Below are 15966 nucleotides of genomic sequence, written 5' to 3'. Positions count from 1 at the left end.
TCCCTGCTAGCCTGTAGCACTCTACAATAGCTAAAGTTATCCAGTGGGATATGGTTTGCTTTGTCACCTCCAATCCCAATTTAGGACCAGTGTAACTGACAAACAGCTGATTATTCTGGCATAATTTCTCCATTCTTGCTATGTAGAAACTCAGAGCCCTTTTTGGGTCCAATCTGTGCAAACTCACCTCCTCTTTGCCCAAATGAGGGGGAAGGTAGAAAGTTGGAAGTATTATTGTTTGCGACAGGTGAAAGTCTGAAACTACTTTCAGCAAAAAAGATGGTTTAACCTTAAGAACTACCTTATCCTTATGAAAAATAGTATAAGGAGGTTTGCATGAAAGAGCCTGCAACCCGCTTACCCTGCGGGCTGATGTGACAAGAAGGGCAGTTTTCAATGTCAAGTGACTTAATGGGCAGGAATGTAAAGGCTCAAAAGGTATACCTGTCAGGAATTTTAAAACAAGATTTAAATCCCATGCTGGGACTTGAAATGGTATAGGAGGGTACACGTTAGTGAGTCCCTTAAGAAATTGGATAACTAATGGAATTTTAGAGTATGAAACTTTCTCAGAGGAGCGCTTAAAAATGGAAAGCGCAGCCAAGTATCCTTTTATTCTAACAACTTGGAGCCCCACATTTACCAGATGCAAAAGGAAGGACAGCACTATAGGAGTGCCACATTGAAAAGGACCCACATTCTTGTCTTTGGACCAGTTACTCAACACCGGTACAATGATTTTGTTGCTGGTCTTTTGGCCGAAAGCAATATTTCCATTACGTCATCCGGAAGGTCTCAATCCTTATATCTCAGCCTCTCAGAAACCATGCGTGAAGGCTGAGTGTGTTGACCTCCGGATGGAGAACCCGACCTTCCTCTTACGAGAGAAGATCCTCTCTTTGTGGAAGACGTACTGGAGGGCAGATAGACATGTCCAGAAGTTCCAGGTACCACGTCCTCCTAGCCCAACCCGGAGCAATTAGGATCATGGTTTTCCCGAACTTTCTCAAACTCCTGATTATATGAGGAATCACAGGGACTGGAGGAAATGTGTATAGGAGCGGAAAATCCCAGTCCACTACGAACGCATCCCCTAGAGCTCCTCTTGGGGGTAATTCCCTTGAGCAGTATTGTTCGCACTTCCAATTCACCACGGTCGCAAACAGATCCACTTGAGGGGTTCCCAAAAGGGTGACGATCTCCTGAAGGACTTCCTGAGCTAGTTCCCACTCATGGGAGACTGTGCTCTGCCTGCTCAGAGCGTCCACCGCTGTCCGGTTCTCCGGCTAGGTGAACCGCAGACAGAGCGATTCCTTCTTGTATTGCCCAGAACCAGAGCTGCACTGCCTCTCTGCACAGTGGTAGTGACCCTATGCCTCCTCTCTTGTTGAGGCCACCGTGTTGTCCGTCATTATCAGGACATTCTTTCCCCGTACAGAGGGCAGAAAGGCCTTCAGAGCTAGTCTGATTGCCCTCAGCTCTAAAATGTTGATGTGTAGTTTGGACTCTGATGGAGACCAACGACCGCTGACTGTCAGATTGTTGGCGTCGGCTCGCCACACCGTGAGTGAGGCGTCCGTCACATCAGTTATCTTCGGCCATGGTGCCAAAAAGATTCTCCCTTTAGAATATTGTCTTTGCAAGGCCACCATAAAAGGTCTTGAGCCACTCTGCTCGGAACTTGCAGAAGTTCTGACATATTGCCTGAAAATTGGGACCACTGAGTCCTGAGGGCCCATTGAAGGGATCTCATTCTCAATCTGGCCTCTGACACCAGAAAAATGCAGGATGCCATGAGGCCGAGCAACCTCAGAAAATCGTAGACCGGTAGACGCTGAGCATTTTGGAACTTTGTTACCACCTGCAGAATGTGTTGAGCTCTCACCTCGGGAGGCGAGGCTTTCCCTGAGGAAGTATCCAAGACCGCCCGATGAACTGGAGCTTTTGCAAAGGTATCATATGGGACTTCTTGTAACTGAGGGTGAAGCCCAGATGGTGAAGGAAGCGGCAGGTGATCCTCAGATGTTCCTGGGCCTGTTCGGGTGAACACGCCCTGATTAACCAATCATCCAGGTAGGGGTAGACATGAATCCCTCCCCTCCTGAGACTCGCTGCCACCACCGCCATCAGTTTGGTGAAAACCCTCGAGGTGGAGGTCAGCCCGAATGGCAGAACTCAAAACTGATAATGCGAACCGCCAACCTCAGGTACTTTCTGTGCTTGAGATGGATTGGCACATGAAAGTAAGCATCCTGAAAGTCCAATGATACCAACCAGTCTTGGAGTTGGAGAGCCTGAAGGATCTGAGAAAGGGTTACCATCTTGAACTTGTCCTTCCTGAGGTACTTGTTCAAGTTTCTGAAGTCCAAGATGGGTCTCAGTCCTCCGTACTTCTTTGGGATGAGAAAATAAGGGGAATACCAACCCTTGTTCCTCTCCGCTACAGGTACATGTTCTATTGCACCTTTCTCTAACAGGGTTAAAATCTCCTGCACAAGGAGCGGATTTGGAATTTTGACAGAGCTGGGACCCGGTGGATGATCTCCACCTCTTTAGAAAAGGAAGGCAGTAACGTTGGAATACTCTGTCCAGTGCCCAAGCATCTAAAGTAATGCCCCGCCATTTGTTCAGATGCTGAGAAATCCTGCCTCCCTCTGGGGTCTTGTAGATTAAGGCCTCAGAGTGGTATAGAGGTGGCTGCAGCAGCGGCTGAGGGTAAAGATGCCACTGCTGAGGCTGATTTAGCACTTTTACCTCGTCCACCAAGAGGGAATTTCCTTTGTCCTTTTCTTCCAGGAGGAGTAGTAACGAAATGAACATCCTCTCCAGGAAGATGGGCCCGAATAAGGTTGCCAAAAGGAGGACCTAAGGGACTTAGCCAACGCCCTGGAAGTCTACAGCTTGTCCAAACTTTCGTCCGCTTTGATGCCATCACCCTCGAGCCGTAGAAAGGCATGTTGAGAAGTCTGGCCTGCACGTCCAGTGCAAACCCTCACTTCCTCAACCACGCAAAGGGTTGCTAGCACAGCATTTGGCCAAGTTGTTTCATTATATCCTGGACACACGGAAGGCCCCTCCATCTGTGCAGTACCGTGCTTGTAGCCAAGGATCTGCTGATGCTGTCAGCGGTATCCAGCCCTGCTTGGAGACACTCCCCATCGCTTACTTGCCATCCTTAATTATATTCAGAAAGCCTTCCCTTTCTTTGCCTTCTGGAATATGTTCAGCCGCACAGGAATGGGTAAACCTGGCTAGGTTACAGGTGATGTTCGTTGACTTTAGAGCCATACTGCCCAAAGTAAACACCTTGCAGGCCCAAGCGTCCACTTTCTTATCCTCTGTATCTGGGGGAATATAGGGATAGGCCGACTGTCTGGAAGAAGTTGCCGGCTGGATAACCAGGCTCTCAGGTGTATGGTGTTTCCCGAGATAATCAGGGTCACTTGAAGATGGTCGATATTTTCTAGTAAAGCTTCTATCAACAGCTGAACCAGTCTCAGGAGTCTCCCAGTTTGCTTCTACCTTCCTTTGTAGGGCCCTATGCAAGGGAAGTACTGGGTCTTTTTGAGGACCCTGATTCAGGATGTCTGTCATATCATCCTGCTCGAAGGTTGGCGAAGCCCTGCTCCAACCCATGTATTCAGTCACCTTGTTCATAAGGTTCCTGTACCCTGAATCAGCGTGTTCTGAAGGGTCAGGTTTTGTAAACTCCAACTCTGGTGACGTATCTAGGCCACTGGCAGAGTGGAGGGAGTCACAGAGGTCTCTCAGCCTTGACTCAGGGTCAATTAGTTCCTCAGGAACTTCTCTAGAGCCAAACTTGACTCCTAACAGTGTAATATCTCCCTCAAAGGCACTTTCCTCTTCAAAAATAGAGGACATAGAGTTAAAGAAGTCAGATCTCGGGTCAGGAGTGTAGATTCTTTCATGTACCGAAACTTGTCTCAAGGGTTTCGAAGGAATCGTTGAAGGCGTTGACGGTTTCTTCAAGAAGATGCCTTTGACTTCTGTGTCGAAGCGATCGGCGCCAATGGAGTCGATGAAGTCGTTGATAGACTCGACGTCTTATGTTTCTTCGACAGAACCGGGGATCGACTCGATTCCCGTGTCGAAGCCTTTGACATCTTGGTGTCGGGTCAAGTATGTCGAGACTCTGACTTACTACTTGCCGGAGTAGTTCTTGACCTGCCTGCGTCGTCCAAGGGAGCGACTGGGGTCTGACTCTTGCGAGGCTCTTATGAGGGGGTCGAGGCCGCGTTCTCAAAGATTTGCATAATTTCCAACCTGAAAGCATTCCACTTGCTGGGGGAATCCGACCTAGTCAGGCATCGTATCACCTCAGAGGAGGTGTCTGATGACGAAGTGGGAGACCTGTGACGCCTCTTCTTCGACTTCTTAGAAGAAGAAGTCAAAGAATGTCTCGACTGACTCCTCAATCGAAACCTCTTCGGATGTTTATGCCGAGTGGAGTCTCTAGATTCCCCGGTTTATTTTTGTATTTCTTCGAAGAGCCCTTTGAAGCTTCCTGCCCCGCCTCCAATTTACCTTTTCGTTCGCAAAGAGCTTTTTTGGTCATAGACTCGCAGGAGCCGCAGTCGTCGATACGATGTTCTTTTCCCAGACACCAAAGGCAAACGCGGTGCGGGTCTGTGATGGACATTTTTGCCCCACAGGCATGACACTTTTTGAATCCCGACCGATCTTGAGGAAACAACGAAGCACGCCGTTGTCTCGAAGCGAGGCTCGGAAAAACAGAACTGAAGCCAACGGGCGCGGCACAAGCTATTTGTACTTCGAGTGACATTGACACGCCATGGCGGCCCTCGAGGGGCATTGATGCCATGACCTCGTGCACAGCGTCCTCTGCCAAAAAAAATGTTCTGAAGCAGCGAAGCTGGTGAGATACGACTATCATAGATGAGGAATACGTGGGAGGACACAATCCATTCGAAGCATGTTTTGGGGTGCTGAAGTCATCACCCTGCATGCCTGGTAACAGCCTTTGAAAGGTACTGAAATGTGTGCAAACTAGTCTTTGCATTCAAAGAAATGATATTAGGCGAAGTAAAAGACTGTTGTTCATGCCGGTGCTCAGATATCCATTTACTATGTCCAACAGCATTGTGCTTTGTGCACATACAGGAAAGTAGACACACTTAAACTATAAATTTAACAAAGAATAACAGCAAACACAAGGTGATGAAGCACAAAAGAGGAGGCCTCTTTAGTTTACCCAGTAGGAGGGAAACAAAACAAACGCTTTAAAACAACATTCAGTAAATCTCATGCCAGCTCACTGGGTCTTAAAAATTCGTACTGCTCTAGCAGAGCTTTGATAAGGCAGCACTGGTGAAGTGTGACCGAGACCAGAGTCACTCTCTTGTATACATCATCTTCTCTGGCAAATAGCAGAGCTTACTCCAGCCAGAACCAACCAGCAAATCATGTGTCATTCCTTCCACTTTCTTTAGCATATTAGATCTTTCACTTTTTAAATATTGAGATATTTACTTATAAGGTGAAGTTATTTTAAAAGAACATTGTAGGAACCACAGAAACCTTAATGATCCCTGTAGTGTTTTAGCTGAAGCTCGAATTGACAGGGGTTTAGCGAGTGGCACTAGTAAGGCAGCAGCATTACCTAGATTATTGTATTTTTCCTATGGTACGCCACTAGAACCAAAATATTTTTCAGTTGTTTGGACCAATCACAGTGGAAGAACCAGAACAGGTTTGAAAAGCAGATTGTTGTCCCTTGCCTGGTGTTGTATTTATTTTCATGTTAGCCCCCGATAGGCATCCAAGAACAAAAACTCCTAAAGTCAACAATGAGGTGAATGGGAATGTCAGCTTTCTGAGTGTCTAAGATGAACAAAAGAGTTCTTATCCCACACTTATTCAAACTGGCTTAGTCTGGTATGCAACACATATTAATTTACAACCACATTCGACCCAGTAGCCCGATTTAGAGCACTGATGTCTTTTGATAAGCTGCTGAAATTATGTGACTGGACAAAGCAGAATTGCGGCTTCCTCGCAGTTGACAATTTCTACACAAATTTTAAAAAAATGATTGTCTGGAATAACAATTCTTTCTACTTTGTGTTAGCAGAAGCTGGGGATTTCGAATGTGCAGAATAAAATAATTGGAAATACAGATATCAACATAGATAATTATTCACATGTTTTCCGAAAACCAATACTGTGACTTTGACCATACCTTGATATCCCCAGTTTCTTTATCTCTATACTGGGTGCCAATAACACGGCCATTTTCCTCAAGTAACTGTGTCACGGTTCCTTCAATAAACTTTGTACTGAAAAGCAAATAAATATATGATTAGTGTTTTACATCAAGTAGCAACTTTGACCTAGATACCGCTCTATATTGCATTCTGATAACTGAGAAATCAACTCTTTCGCATCTGAGGTGTGCTGCTTTCATGATCAATGTACCCTCTAATTATTTTTCTCCAAGTGCAGAAATAGTTGGCTTTCGTGCGCACATTATATTCTATGTACGTAGCTGACTAAACAGGTAAGCGACTTTGTGAGCATGCGTAGTTAGTGAGCTATCATCTCTGAAGAGAGTTTAAAAGGGAATGTCCCCAACTATTGCAAATTGCAACCAAATGTTTTATATTTGATTATAAAGAGAACTAATCAACCAGTCCAAGACTTCACTATCTGTTACAGTACAGAGCAAAAGTATTCCTATGCAGAGAAAGATGTGTATACAAAAAACAGCCTTGTATACTCAGTATAAACAACAGGTTCAGTTGTGGCTATCTGTTTGTCTACACTGCTCACAGACAATGCAGAACTGGTTTTATGCCACTGAAAAAAAACTCATGTGTATTACAAAAAACAAATATAGTTTATCATAAATGATGTGGCTGGCAGAACATTCAGACACGATACATTATTTGCCAGATGGAATAAAGCCAACTAAAAGGAATGTGCTAGAAAACATGCCAATAAGAGTTCCTATGCCATTTTAATGAAGTAAATCAAGGGCCAGGAAATATGCCTCTCATAAATGATGTCAGAATGATACTTGCTTCAGAATAACCGCACAACAGAACAGAATTCCTGTGCCTCTGCTTACATCAACACTACATTGGGACTCATTACAAGTTTGGGGAGATTTCGGCAGTAAATCCGTTGAAATACCACCAAACAGAATTACTGTTACCGCCACTTGGTCCCATGGATTTACTGCAGGATTACAAGTGGTGGTAGGGTGGTGTAAGTGCCTATTCTTGGGGTCCATAGGACTCAGTGAGGATTTCGGTGGAATTTTGCCAAATTGTGCCGGTAAGGTGGCGGATTTCCCTCCAACTTTTTCCTCCACTTCATCTGCAAACCTGTAGTACAGTGGTGCAGTAATGCTGTAGTGATGGATTTACTGCTGGATTACTGCCATTTTTACCCTCACCACCGCACTCGTAATGAGGCCCATTGTCCTGTAACATTTACTCAAAGCCAGCCTTATAGCTAAGGAGCATACATAAACACCCGGTTTTACTCCCTAAAAACACAAAAATATGCCCAACCAGAGAAAAAGGGAGTAAAAATGAACCGAACAAAAAATGGGAAGCAATGAACTCATAGGTGCCTACCCCCTGTGTCTAAACACGAGGTTCCACTGATGTTTTAGAAACAGTGACCATAGGAGCAGTGCCCTAGGAAGGAACATTAATAACATTACTGCCTGCTTTCAAGAGAGGAGATTTAAGGGGAAATAACATCTTTAAATAAGCATAAAGTGTCCCTACTGGCAAAGCGGATTACTTTTTCTACTCCCTGAAAAATCATTTGATTCCAAGTAGGGATTAAAAGCTTATCAGAGCCCTGTTTGTAACTGTGGCATTGGAAGTTAAATGACAGAGCACACAAATCCAGCCTATAGTTTGGTCCACCATTCCTAACCACAGCCTAGAAGAAATTCAACAACAGCCTCAGACTTCCTATGGAGCGCTTTTGAAGAAAATCACATTGATGTTCAATGTTTACTTTAATAGCAGTAATACTGAGAGGTACAACAAACAGAATGGCTTCTCCTGTAACTGTGGGCCCATCTTCTGCAATTCAATGTTATCAGGTACACAAGATGTATAGGGGATGCTAGAGGCACTAAACACAGAACACATGATTATATTGAAAAACCCTCAGACGGTGATCAATGAAAGAAACAGAAGGTGCCGTTTCCTAGACTGTGACTAGGGCATACTATCCTTTAATTCAAACAAACACATTTCCTTCACTGTACTGCAATGCCTAAACATCTGTTTTAGTTATTGGAAGTTGATGATTTGTTCTTCACCCCAAGGAGTATTCTCCTGTATACCCCACCCCTAAAACCGTTCATCTCCTGTGCTAGACTGCAATCTGCAATACTATTTGATAGGGCTCTTTAAAAGTGAGGGAGTGTAGCATTAAACATTTACTGAGATATTTGGTGTCCAGTGAAAATGTTGCCAATAACATGTAGTCAATGAAAAAGTCATGGTGAAAATACCTCTGCTGTGAAAACGTTGCCAAGCAAAGAGTAGTCAAAAACATTTAGCTGAAAAGTAGCCAAAAATATAGTGCTGCTAGGGTAATTGTTAAAGCTAAGGAAGGTTTAGTGGTCTTGTGATTGCCTGGGTTAGGGAAAGCATAGGGACTGGGGATAGAGTGAAGATGTTGGTTAGATTTAGGGTCAAGGTGATTGCTTTGGGCTGGTGAGGTTGGGGTTTGGTTAGTCATTATGGTGGATTAAATGTTAGGGTAGGGATTATGGTAAGGCTAGGTCTAATAGAATAATGATTTGGGTATGTGTTAAAGAAAGGGATAGGGAGGTTGTCAAGAGCAGGCGATATTGGTGTAGGTAGGGATTTTTATAAACATAGTGGGTAAAGTAAGCATTAGGGTATGTGTTAGAGTTGCAGTTAGGGTAAAGATAAGAATTAGTGCAAGGGCTCAGATTAAGGAAAGGGCAATGCAATCTGTGGCGTGCGTGCTGGTGATGAGGTTAGGTTAGGTCATGAGGTTAGATTCACTGTTCATCTTATATTTCTTTTTTTATTGACTGACATGTAAATAAAATGCGTTAGTGTGCTATAGGGATAGTGCTCATGGTATAATAAGGTTGTAATGAGAGGGGGAGGGGACCGATGGGGAGCTAGATAGGTATTTGGAAGGCGTGCCGCTTCCGAGTATACTGGACAGTGACAGGGCTGGAAAGGAGATGTCAATTACACAGGAGGAGGTACTGAGGGCAATATCAGGACTGAAGCTGGGTAGAGCTTTCGGGGAAGATGGGCATACAGTGGGGTTCTACAAGAGCTTTGCAGGGTTGCTAGCACAGCATTTGGCCAAGTTGTTTCATTATATCCTGGACACACGGAAGGCCCCTCTATCGTTTGGGAAGGCCCTGATCACGGTTATTCCGAAGGAGGGTAGGGACCCGAAGAGCTGCAAATCCTACAGTCCCATCTCCCTACTCAACGTTGACGCAAAGATTTTCACTAGGATTTTGGCCACGTGTATGAAAGCATAATGCCTAAGCTGGTCCACACGGACCAAGTGGGATTTATTCAAGGCAGACAGGGTGCGGATACTCTACGTAAGACAGTGCACTTGATGGAGGCCGCGGCAAGGGGGAGGGAAACCCGGTGCTTGCAGCCCTCGACGCTGAGAAGGCATTTGACCGGGTGGATTGGAGGTTCCTGAAGAGGGTCTTACGGAAATATGGGCTGGTTGATCGGTTCATGAGAGTTATACAGGCACTTTATGCAGCCCAGACAGCGAGAGTGACAGTGAATGCCTTTTTGTCCAGGGTATTCGCATTACAGAGGGGGACGAGGCAGGGTTGCCCCCTCTAGCCCCTCGTGTGTGCTCTGACAATGGAAGTGTTGGCGGAGAGGTTACGGAGGGCCCGGGCGGTGGAACGCATTAGATTTGGGAGTGGGAATTCAAGCTGGGACTTTACGCTGATGATGTATTGCTACATCTGGTGAATCCTACTAGTTCAATCCCGGCAGCACTAGCGATCATAGAAGAGTATGGGCGATTCTCTGGGTTTAAAGTCAATCAGGACAAGTCAGTGATCTTTCCGATCGCTTCTGGTGACTCCAGCCAGATGGAGGTGCCAGGACCCTTGGGGCTGCAGATACAGCTTGAGAGTTTGAGATACCTTGGAATTAATATTGTTTGGCCAGGAGAGGACCTAGGTGCAGCTAACTATCCCCACCTCTTTGACAAACTATTTGGTGAAATGGTGACATGGGGCAAGGGGCAGCTGTCATGGATGGGGTGGCTCAACGCGATTAAAATGAATCTACTTCCTAGGGTGTTGTACCTCTTCCAGATGTTATCGATTCATGCCCTTGAGGCATACCTGAAGGAAGCAAAGTCACGTATTCTGCGGCTTCTATGGCAGAACCAGAAACCTAGGGTGGGATATGAAACGTTAATATTACCTAAGGAACGAGGGGGAGTGCAGCTTCCAGACCTCTGGGACTATATTATAGGGCAGCGCAACTGAGGACAGTGGTCCCACACCTGAGAGAGGATTCAGAGAGACAATGGGTGTTTCTGGAGAATCAGCAAATGCTCCCGGTGACGGTGGGGGAATGGCTTTGGATCCCGAGGGGGAGGCTCCCAAAGAGAATTCGAGACCACCCTTTCATTGGGGTCCACTGGGAAGTGCTGGAAACGGGGGGAAAGAGGGGTGGGATCACCACATGGCCATCGCCACTGAGCCGCATATAGACGCCCCCTGTTCAAGACGCAATACCTGAAGTCTCAAGGTATCAGGGCTGGTTTGAGGGTGGGCTCTCCTGGGTGGGACAGCTGTAGAAGGGCAGAAAATGTGTGACCATCCAAGAGTTGGAAGATGCCTTGGGCATAGGCATACTCCCCGTGCTCCTCTACCTCAGGTTGAAGGGTATCTTCACAGTGGAGAAGTGGAAGGAACAGGCTTAGAGGGATCTCACACCAGTGGAAAGAGTTCTGGATGGGCAGAGGGAGACGAAGGGCTTACTTTCCTGTCTCTATGGGGCTCTCCTAGAATCCAAGGGGGAAGCAGTGCAGGAATTGCGTCACAGATGGGAGAGGGACTTGGGCAAAGAATTAGAGAAACATCTTTGGCAACAGATGTGTCGGAGACCTTTCAAGAGCTCGATCTCCTGCCAATACAAACTTCATGGAGTAAAATTGCAGCACGGGTGGCAATACGACCGGAAGCGGTTATCTAATATGTTCCCTACAGTGAACCCCTAATGTTGGCATGGGTGTGGTGAAGTAGCAGATTATTGGTACATGTGGTGGAACTGCCCTGAAGTGCAGATGTACTGGTCTGAGGTCTTGGGAACGATAAAGGAGGGGAGGGGGGCCGAGGGGTGACCTTGAGCTCGACCCTTTGTTGGTACTCTTTAGGCTGGTGAAATGAAAGGATAGGTGGTGTGTCCTTTCCCGGTTAGACCAATTTCTCTTGATGGCAAACCGGGCCAGACACTAGAAAAGGGCGGCCCTTCCCACGCTGAAGGAGTGGGTCAGTATAGCAAGCGATGTGTATCTGATGGAAAACATCACTGCAGCATTAGATGGAGGGAGGGGGGGCGGTTGAAATGGAATGGCATGACTTGTTCAACACTTTTGCTTGTGGTTTATGATGTAAAGGCTAAGAGATACAGGGCCTGGCCGGGCCCGTTTCCACAAAGAATGACTTGTAATGTGAATGTGGACTGTTACGATGGACATTGGGCCCCCTGGCAACACCGGGTCATTGAAGCAACTAATTGTGGCTTGAGAACTTGTTTTGCTGAGAACTGTTCCTAAGGATGGGTGGGAGGGATGGTAGGGTGGGGGGAGGAGGAATAGTAGGGGCATGTTCTAATGTTAGGGTTGTTAATGCGAGAGATGTTCTCTCGACAGATACAACTTACTTGATCTTTGAATGTTCCAATAAAACTAATAAAGCTCAATTTAAAAAAAAGAAAATCTGAGAAGTGAAACCCCCGGGTGAAGCCGGGTAGTTCAGCTAGTAAAATATAAAATAAAAGCAAGTACACACAATATTAATATGTTGCTCTCCACTTATAGGGTAATGTCAGCAATGCTAAAGTAGGAGCGGCTGAGCATAACATTTGCCTACTCAAAACTCTTCGAGGGCAAATTAATATTTGAGTTTAAAAATGCGTTAACTTGCAAGGGTACCTTTTCAAATTGCCTATGTGACATATTTATAAAGAATAGGAATCATGGTATGAGGTTACACATTCAAGTAGCCAGCTTGCTTACAGTCAATCCCCAAAATTTTAGCTGTTTAGTTACATAGGGCCTCATTACACGATAGGCGGTAGGGATTTAACGTTACCGGTAATGGAATACCGGTAACGTTAAATCCCCATGCTAATTACGACCCGGCTCACCGCTATTAGCGGCACCGCTAAGTACGGTGCCACTAATAGCGGGCAGTCAGCATGCGCGCGACCCTCCATCCCGTAAATAACGCCATGCCGCTAATAGCACAGCATCACAAGGCGATCCGGACATGCCAATAGCGGCATGGTAAAGCCCCCAAAACACCTCACCGCCATGGCGCTAATACCGCCATCGCGAACCACCCGTTAAGAGAACTGAGCAGTGTTCCCACCTGCCACAGGTGGACACAATCAGCACAGGTGGAGGCAATGGAGAATGTGGCAGCCCAAAAGGAGCACACCACACCCCTTCCCACACCCCTTCCCACACCAAGATGGTTCCAATACTTGCAGCATTACATGGGCTGGAGGACATGTTTGCAGCGCAGCAGCAACAACAACAGGCAGCACAGAGGAGACGCAGGAGGAGGAGGAGGGCAAGACAGGCACAGCAAGTACTACCACGGCACCTAATCATACCACAGAGGCACCCACCAATCCCCAGGATCAGAGCCATTCCATTTAATCTAACCCCAGAGCAGATACACACCATGTACCATCTGTACCGGGATACCATCACCAGCATCGTGGACATGATACACAACGACATTGTGAGCCTCATAGACATCCGAACTGCCATCCCCCCTCTACTCAAGGTGGTGACTGTGCTCCACTTCCTGGCCACAGGCACCTACCAGCATACAGTGAGCCAGATGCATGGCATCTCACAACCAGTATTCTCACGCACGCTGAACCATGTACTCGATGCCCTCCTGAAGCATACACCTGAACACATATTCATGCCACGGACTGCCCAGGAGATTGCAAACACCAAAGTTGGCTTCTATTCACTGGCAGGCATTCCAAGTTGCATCGGGGGCCATCGACTGTACCCATGTGGAATTGGTTGTACCACATCACAATGAAGTAGTCTACTGAAACAGGAAGCAATTCCACTCCATCAATGTCCAAATGGTATGTGACGCCAACAAGGTAATCACACATTGTTGTGCCCGTTTCCCCGGATCAACCCATGATTCCATGGTCCTGCGGAACTCAACTATCCCACGCTACATGGAGCGACAAGCCGGACAACGTTCGTGGCTACTTGGTGAGTTGCAGGGCAAGCACATGTCAGTGTGATTGGGGTGGGGGGTGGATACATACTCCAACTGGGTGTGATTGGGGGGGGGAGAGATACATACTCGAAATGGGTGTAGCTTGTCGTCCGTCGGACGAATGCACATACAGATGTACGCCAATGTCCATCTGGGAAGCCCGCAACTTACTTGAGATGAACGGACATGCAAGTATAAGCTACACAACATAGATGACAATCCAGGTCTAGAAACCTTATACATCCATCCACATCCACATTGTACAACATTCTACGCCACAAAATACACAAATGTCATACATGCCGTCAAGATAGTCATACAGAATTATTCCAGCACAACAACAATAATGCAATGTGCCCTTGAAAGCATGCAAAGGGATCACCCCTAGCCATAACATTGCACCACGCACCTATAGCACCACTGAAGTGATGCCTCTCAGCATGGGAACATCAATGTTGGAATGGCATAACACCAGCAGTGTGGTACCAAATCTGCCTGGGCCCAGGGACTCCTAAGATGTGGCCTCACCCAGGACATGTCAATTACTGTTGGAGGCATTAATGGGGCATGTCTACTTGCAGGGTCGAGCTCACCTTTGCACATTGCAGTCACACAGACCATCTGCATGTATGCTGTTAATTGTGTACTTCAATTACAATGCAAAGTCCATTTGTGTGATATGAACAGGCCGCTATTGAGGTGAACAGTAACAGGACCCCATTCGTCCCCCCATACAGGTGATGCCGGCTATCCCCTGAAGAGGTGGCTCCTCACCCCAGTACGGAACCCACAGAACAGGCACGAAGATGAATACAATCGTGCACATACCCGTACCCGCATTGTGATCGAGCAGACTTTTGGCCTTTTGAAGACACGGTTTAGGTGCATTAGCAGGTCTGGTGGCGCTCTGTTGTATGGCCATGAGAAGGTGGCCAAGATCACCATGGCATGTGTCATGCTGCACAATATGTGTATCAGACTGAATGTGCCACTGCCCCCTGATGTTGAAATAGAAGCAACTGATGAGGATGATGATGGTGATGAGGACGGAGGTGAAGGGGATGCAGGTCATGCAAGAGGGGATGGCCAGAAGGGACGTGCTGTGAGACAGCATCTGATCAACCAAATATTCTGAGTAACATGGTTTCGTACTGTCACATGGATATGGGTAGTAATGCACTGGTGTCTGTTTGGAAGCGCACAATGGACCATGGCGTCAATAAAGTACACATACACAGTGAAGAAGTCCAAGCCTGTGTTTTGTTCAAACACCAGTGTATTAAGGAACGTAAAGAAGGAAATGTGCATGTCCCCAAACATCCCACCACCCTTCCCCCCCAACAGTCCCATAACACCCTTCCCCCCCACAACAGTCCCATAACACCCTTCCCCCCACCCCCACAACAGTCCCATAACACCCTTCCCCCTACCCCCCACAAGTCCCATAACACCCTTCCCCCCAACCCCCACAACAGTCCCATGACACCCTTCCCCCCACCCCGCACAACAGTCCCATAACACCCTTCCCCCCACCCCCCACAACAGTTCCACATGTGTCTTGCACAATGTTTCCCTCCAGCCATGCACGCGGAGGCTTCACCATGCACTCCCTATTGGCCATTGCCAACACCAGCATTGGGAGGCTGACTAGACGTGCGCCTGGTGGTGCGTGAGGAGCGGTGGAGGGGGCTTGTCTGCCTCGAACTGGCGGATGAGGATGTGGCAGACTGTCCTGGTAGTGGTGGTGGTGGGAATTGGCGGTCCAATGCGTCCGCTATCCGTGTGAGGACCTCCCTGACTCGGATGATCTCCCCACACAGCCTGTCTGTACATGCCTCCATCCCCTCCCTGGAGTGACTTGCCGTCTCCGTAATGTCTGCCCAGAGTCGGGCAGCCTTCTCAACATGCTGCCCAACCAGCACAGTTATTTCTTGTTGCCGCTGCCTGATGCTGGCCAGGTCGAGGGCAGTGTTGGGTTCTGGTGGTGTGGCTGCTGCGGCCTGTGATGGTGCCAGGTCAACAGATGAAGCCACCGGGGGGCTACTAAAAGCTCCCATGTTCTCATCGCCAGTGACATTGGACCCAAGTGTGTGCTGTGATGATGGCTTGGGGGTTCCGGGGGGGTTGGGGTGTGCATCTACATGTGGAAGTCGGTTGGGTCCTCCACATCTGATAGTGGGGCAGTGGCTGCCGCCACTCCTGCAGAACTAGCTGGAGCTGAGGGTGGGCCCTCTGTGGCCCGGATCGGTGGTGGTGGGTTAACCCCCGGAGGTGGGGCAGTTGTTGGTGGTGTGGCAACTTGTGTCTTGGAAGTGGCGCTCCACCGATGTTTCGTACTCTGCATCTGGACCCTTCTGCCTTTGCCCCTTGATGTTGTGGGGTGTCCTCTGTGTCCAAAGCCCTTTGTTTCTTATGCGCAGGGGGTGCCTGTGATGCAT

At 47.5% G+C, this 15966-nt stretch overlaps 1 protein-coding gene across 1 annotated transcript in view; it reads right to left on the bottom strand.

Annotated features, from left to right (window-relative positions):
* Nucleotides 1-15966, bottom strand: part of SQLE (squalene epoxidase) — a 322632-nt gene that overhangs the window by 193045 nt on the left and 113621 nt on the right. Inside the window, exon 4 of the mRNA XM_069621611.1 lies at nucleotides 6221-6317. Coding sequence (XP_069477712.1) covers nucleotides 6221-6317 — 97 coding nt within the window. The remainder of the gene's footprint in view (nucleotides 1-6220; nucleotides 6318-15966) is intronic.

The sequence above is a fragment of the Ambystoma mexicanum genome, chromosome 5q (genome assembly GCF_040938575.1).
Source record: "Ambystoma mexicanum isolate Mex_15411 chromosome 5q, UKY_AmexF1_1, whole genome shotgun sequence".
NCBI lineage: Eukaryota > Metazoa > Chordata > Amphibia > Caudata > Ambystomatidae > Ambystoma > Ambystoma mexicanum.
Note: the sequence above shows the minus strand (reverse complement) of the source record. Positions and strands in the feature narration are given on the sequence as shown.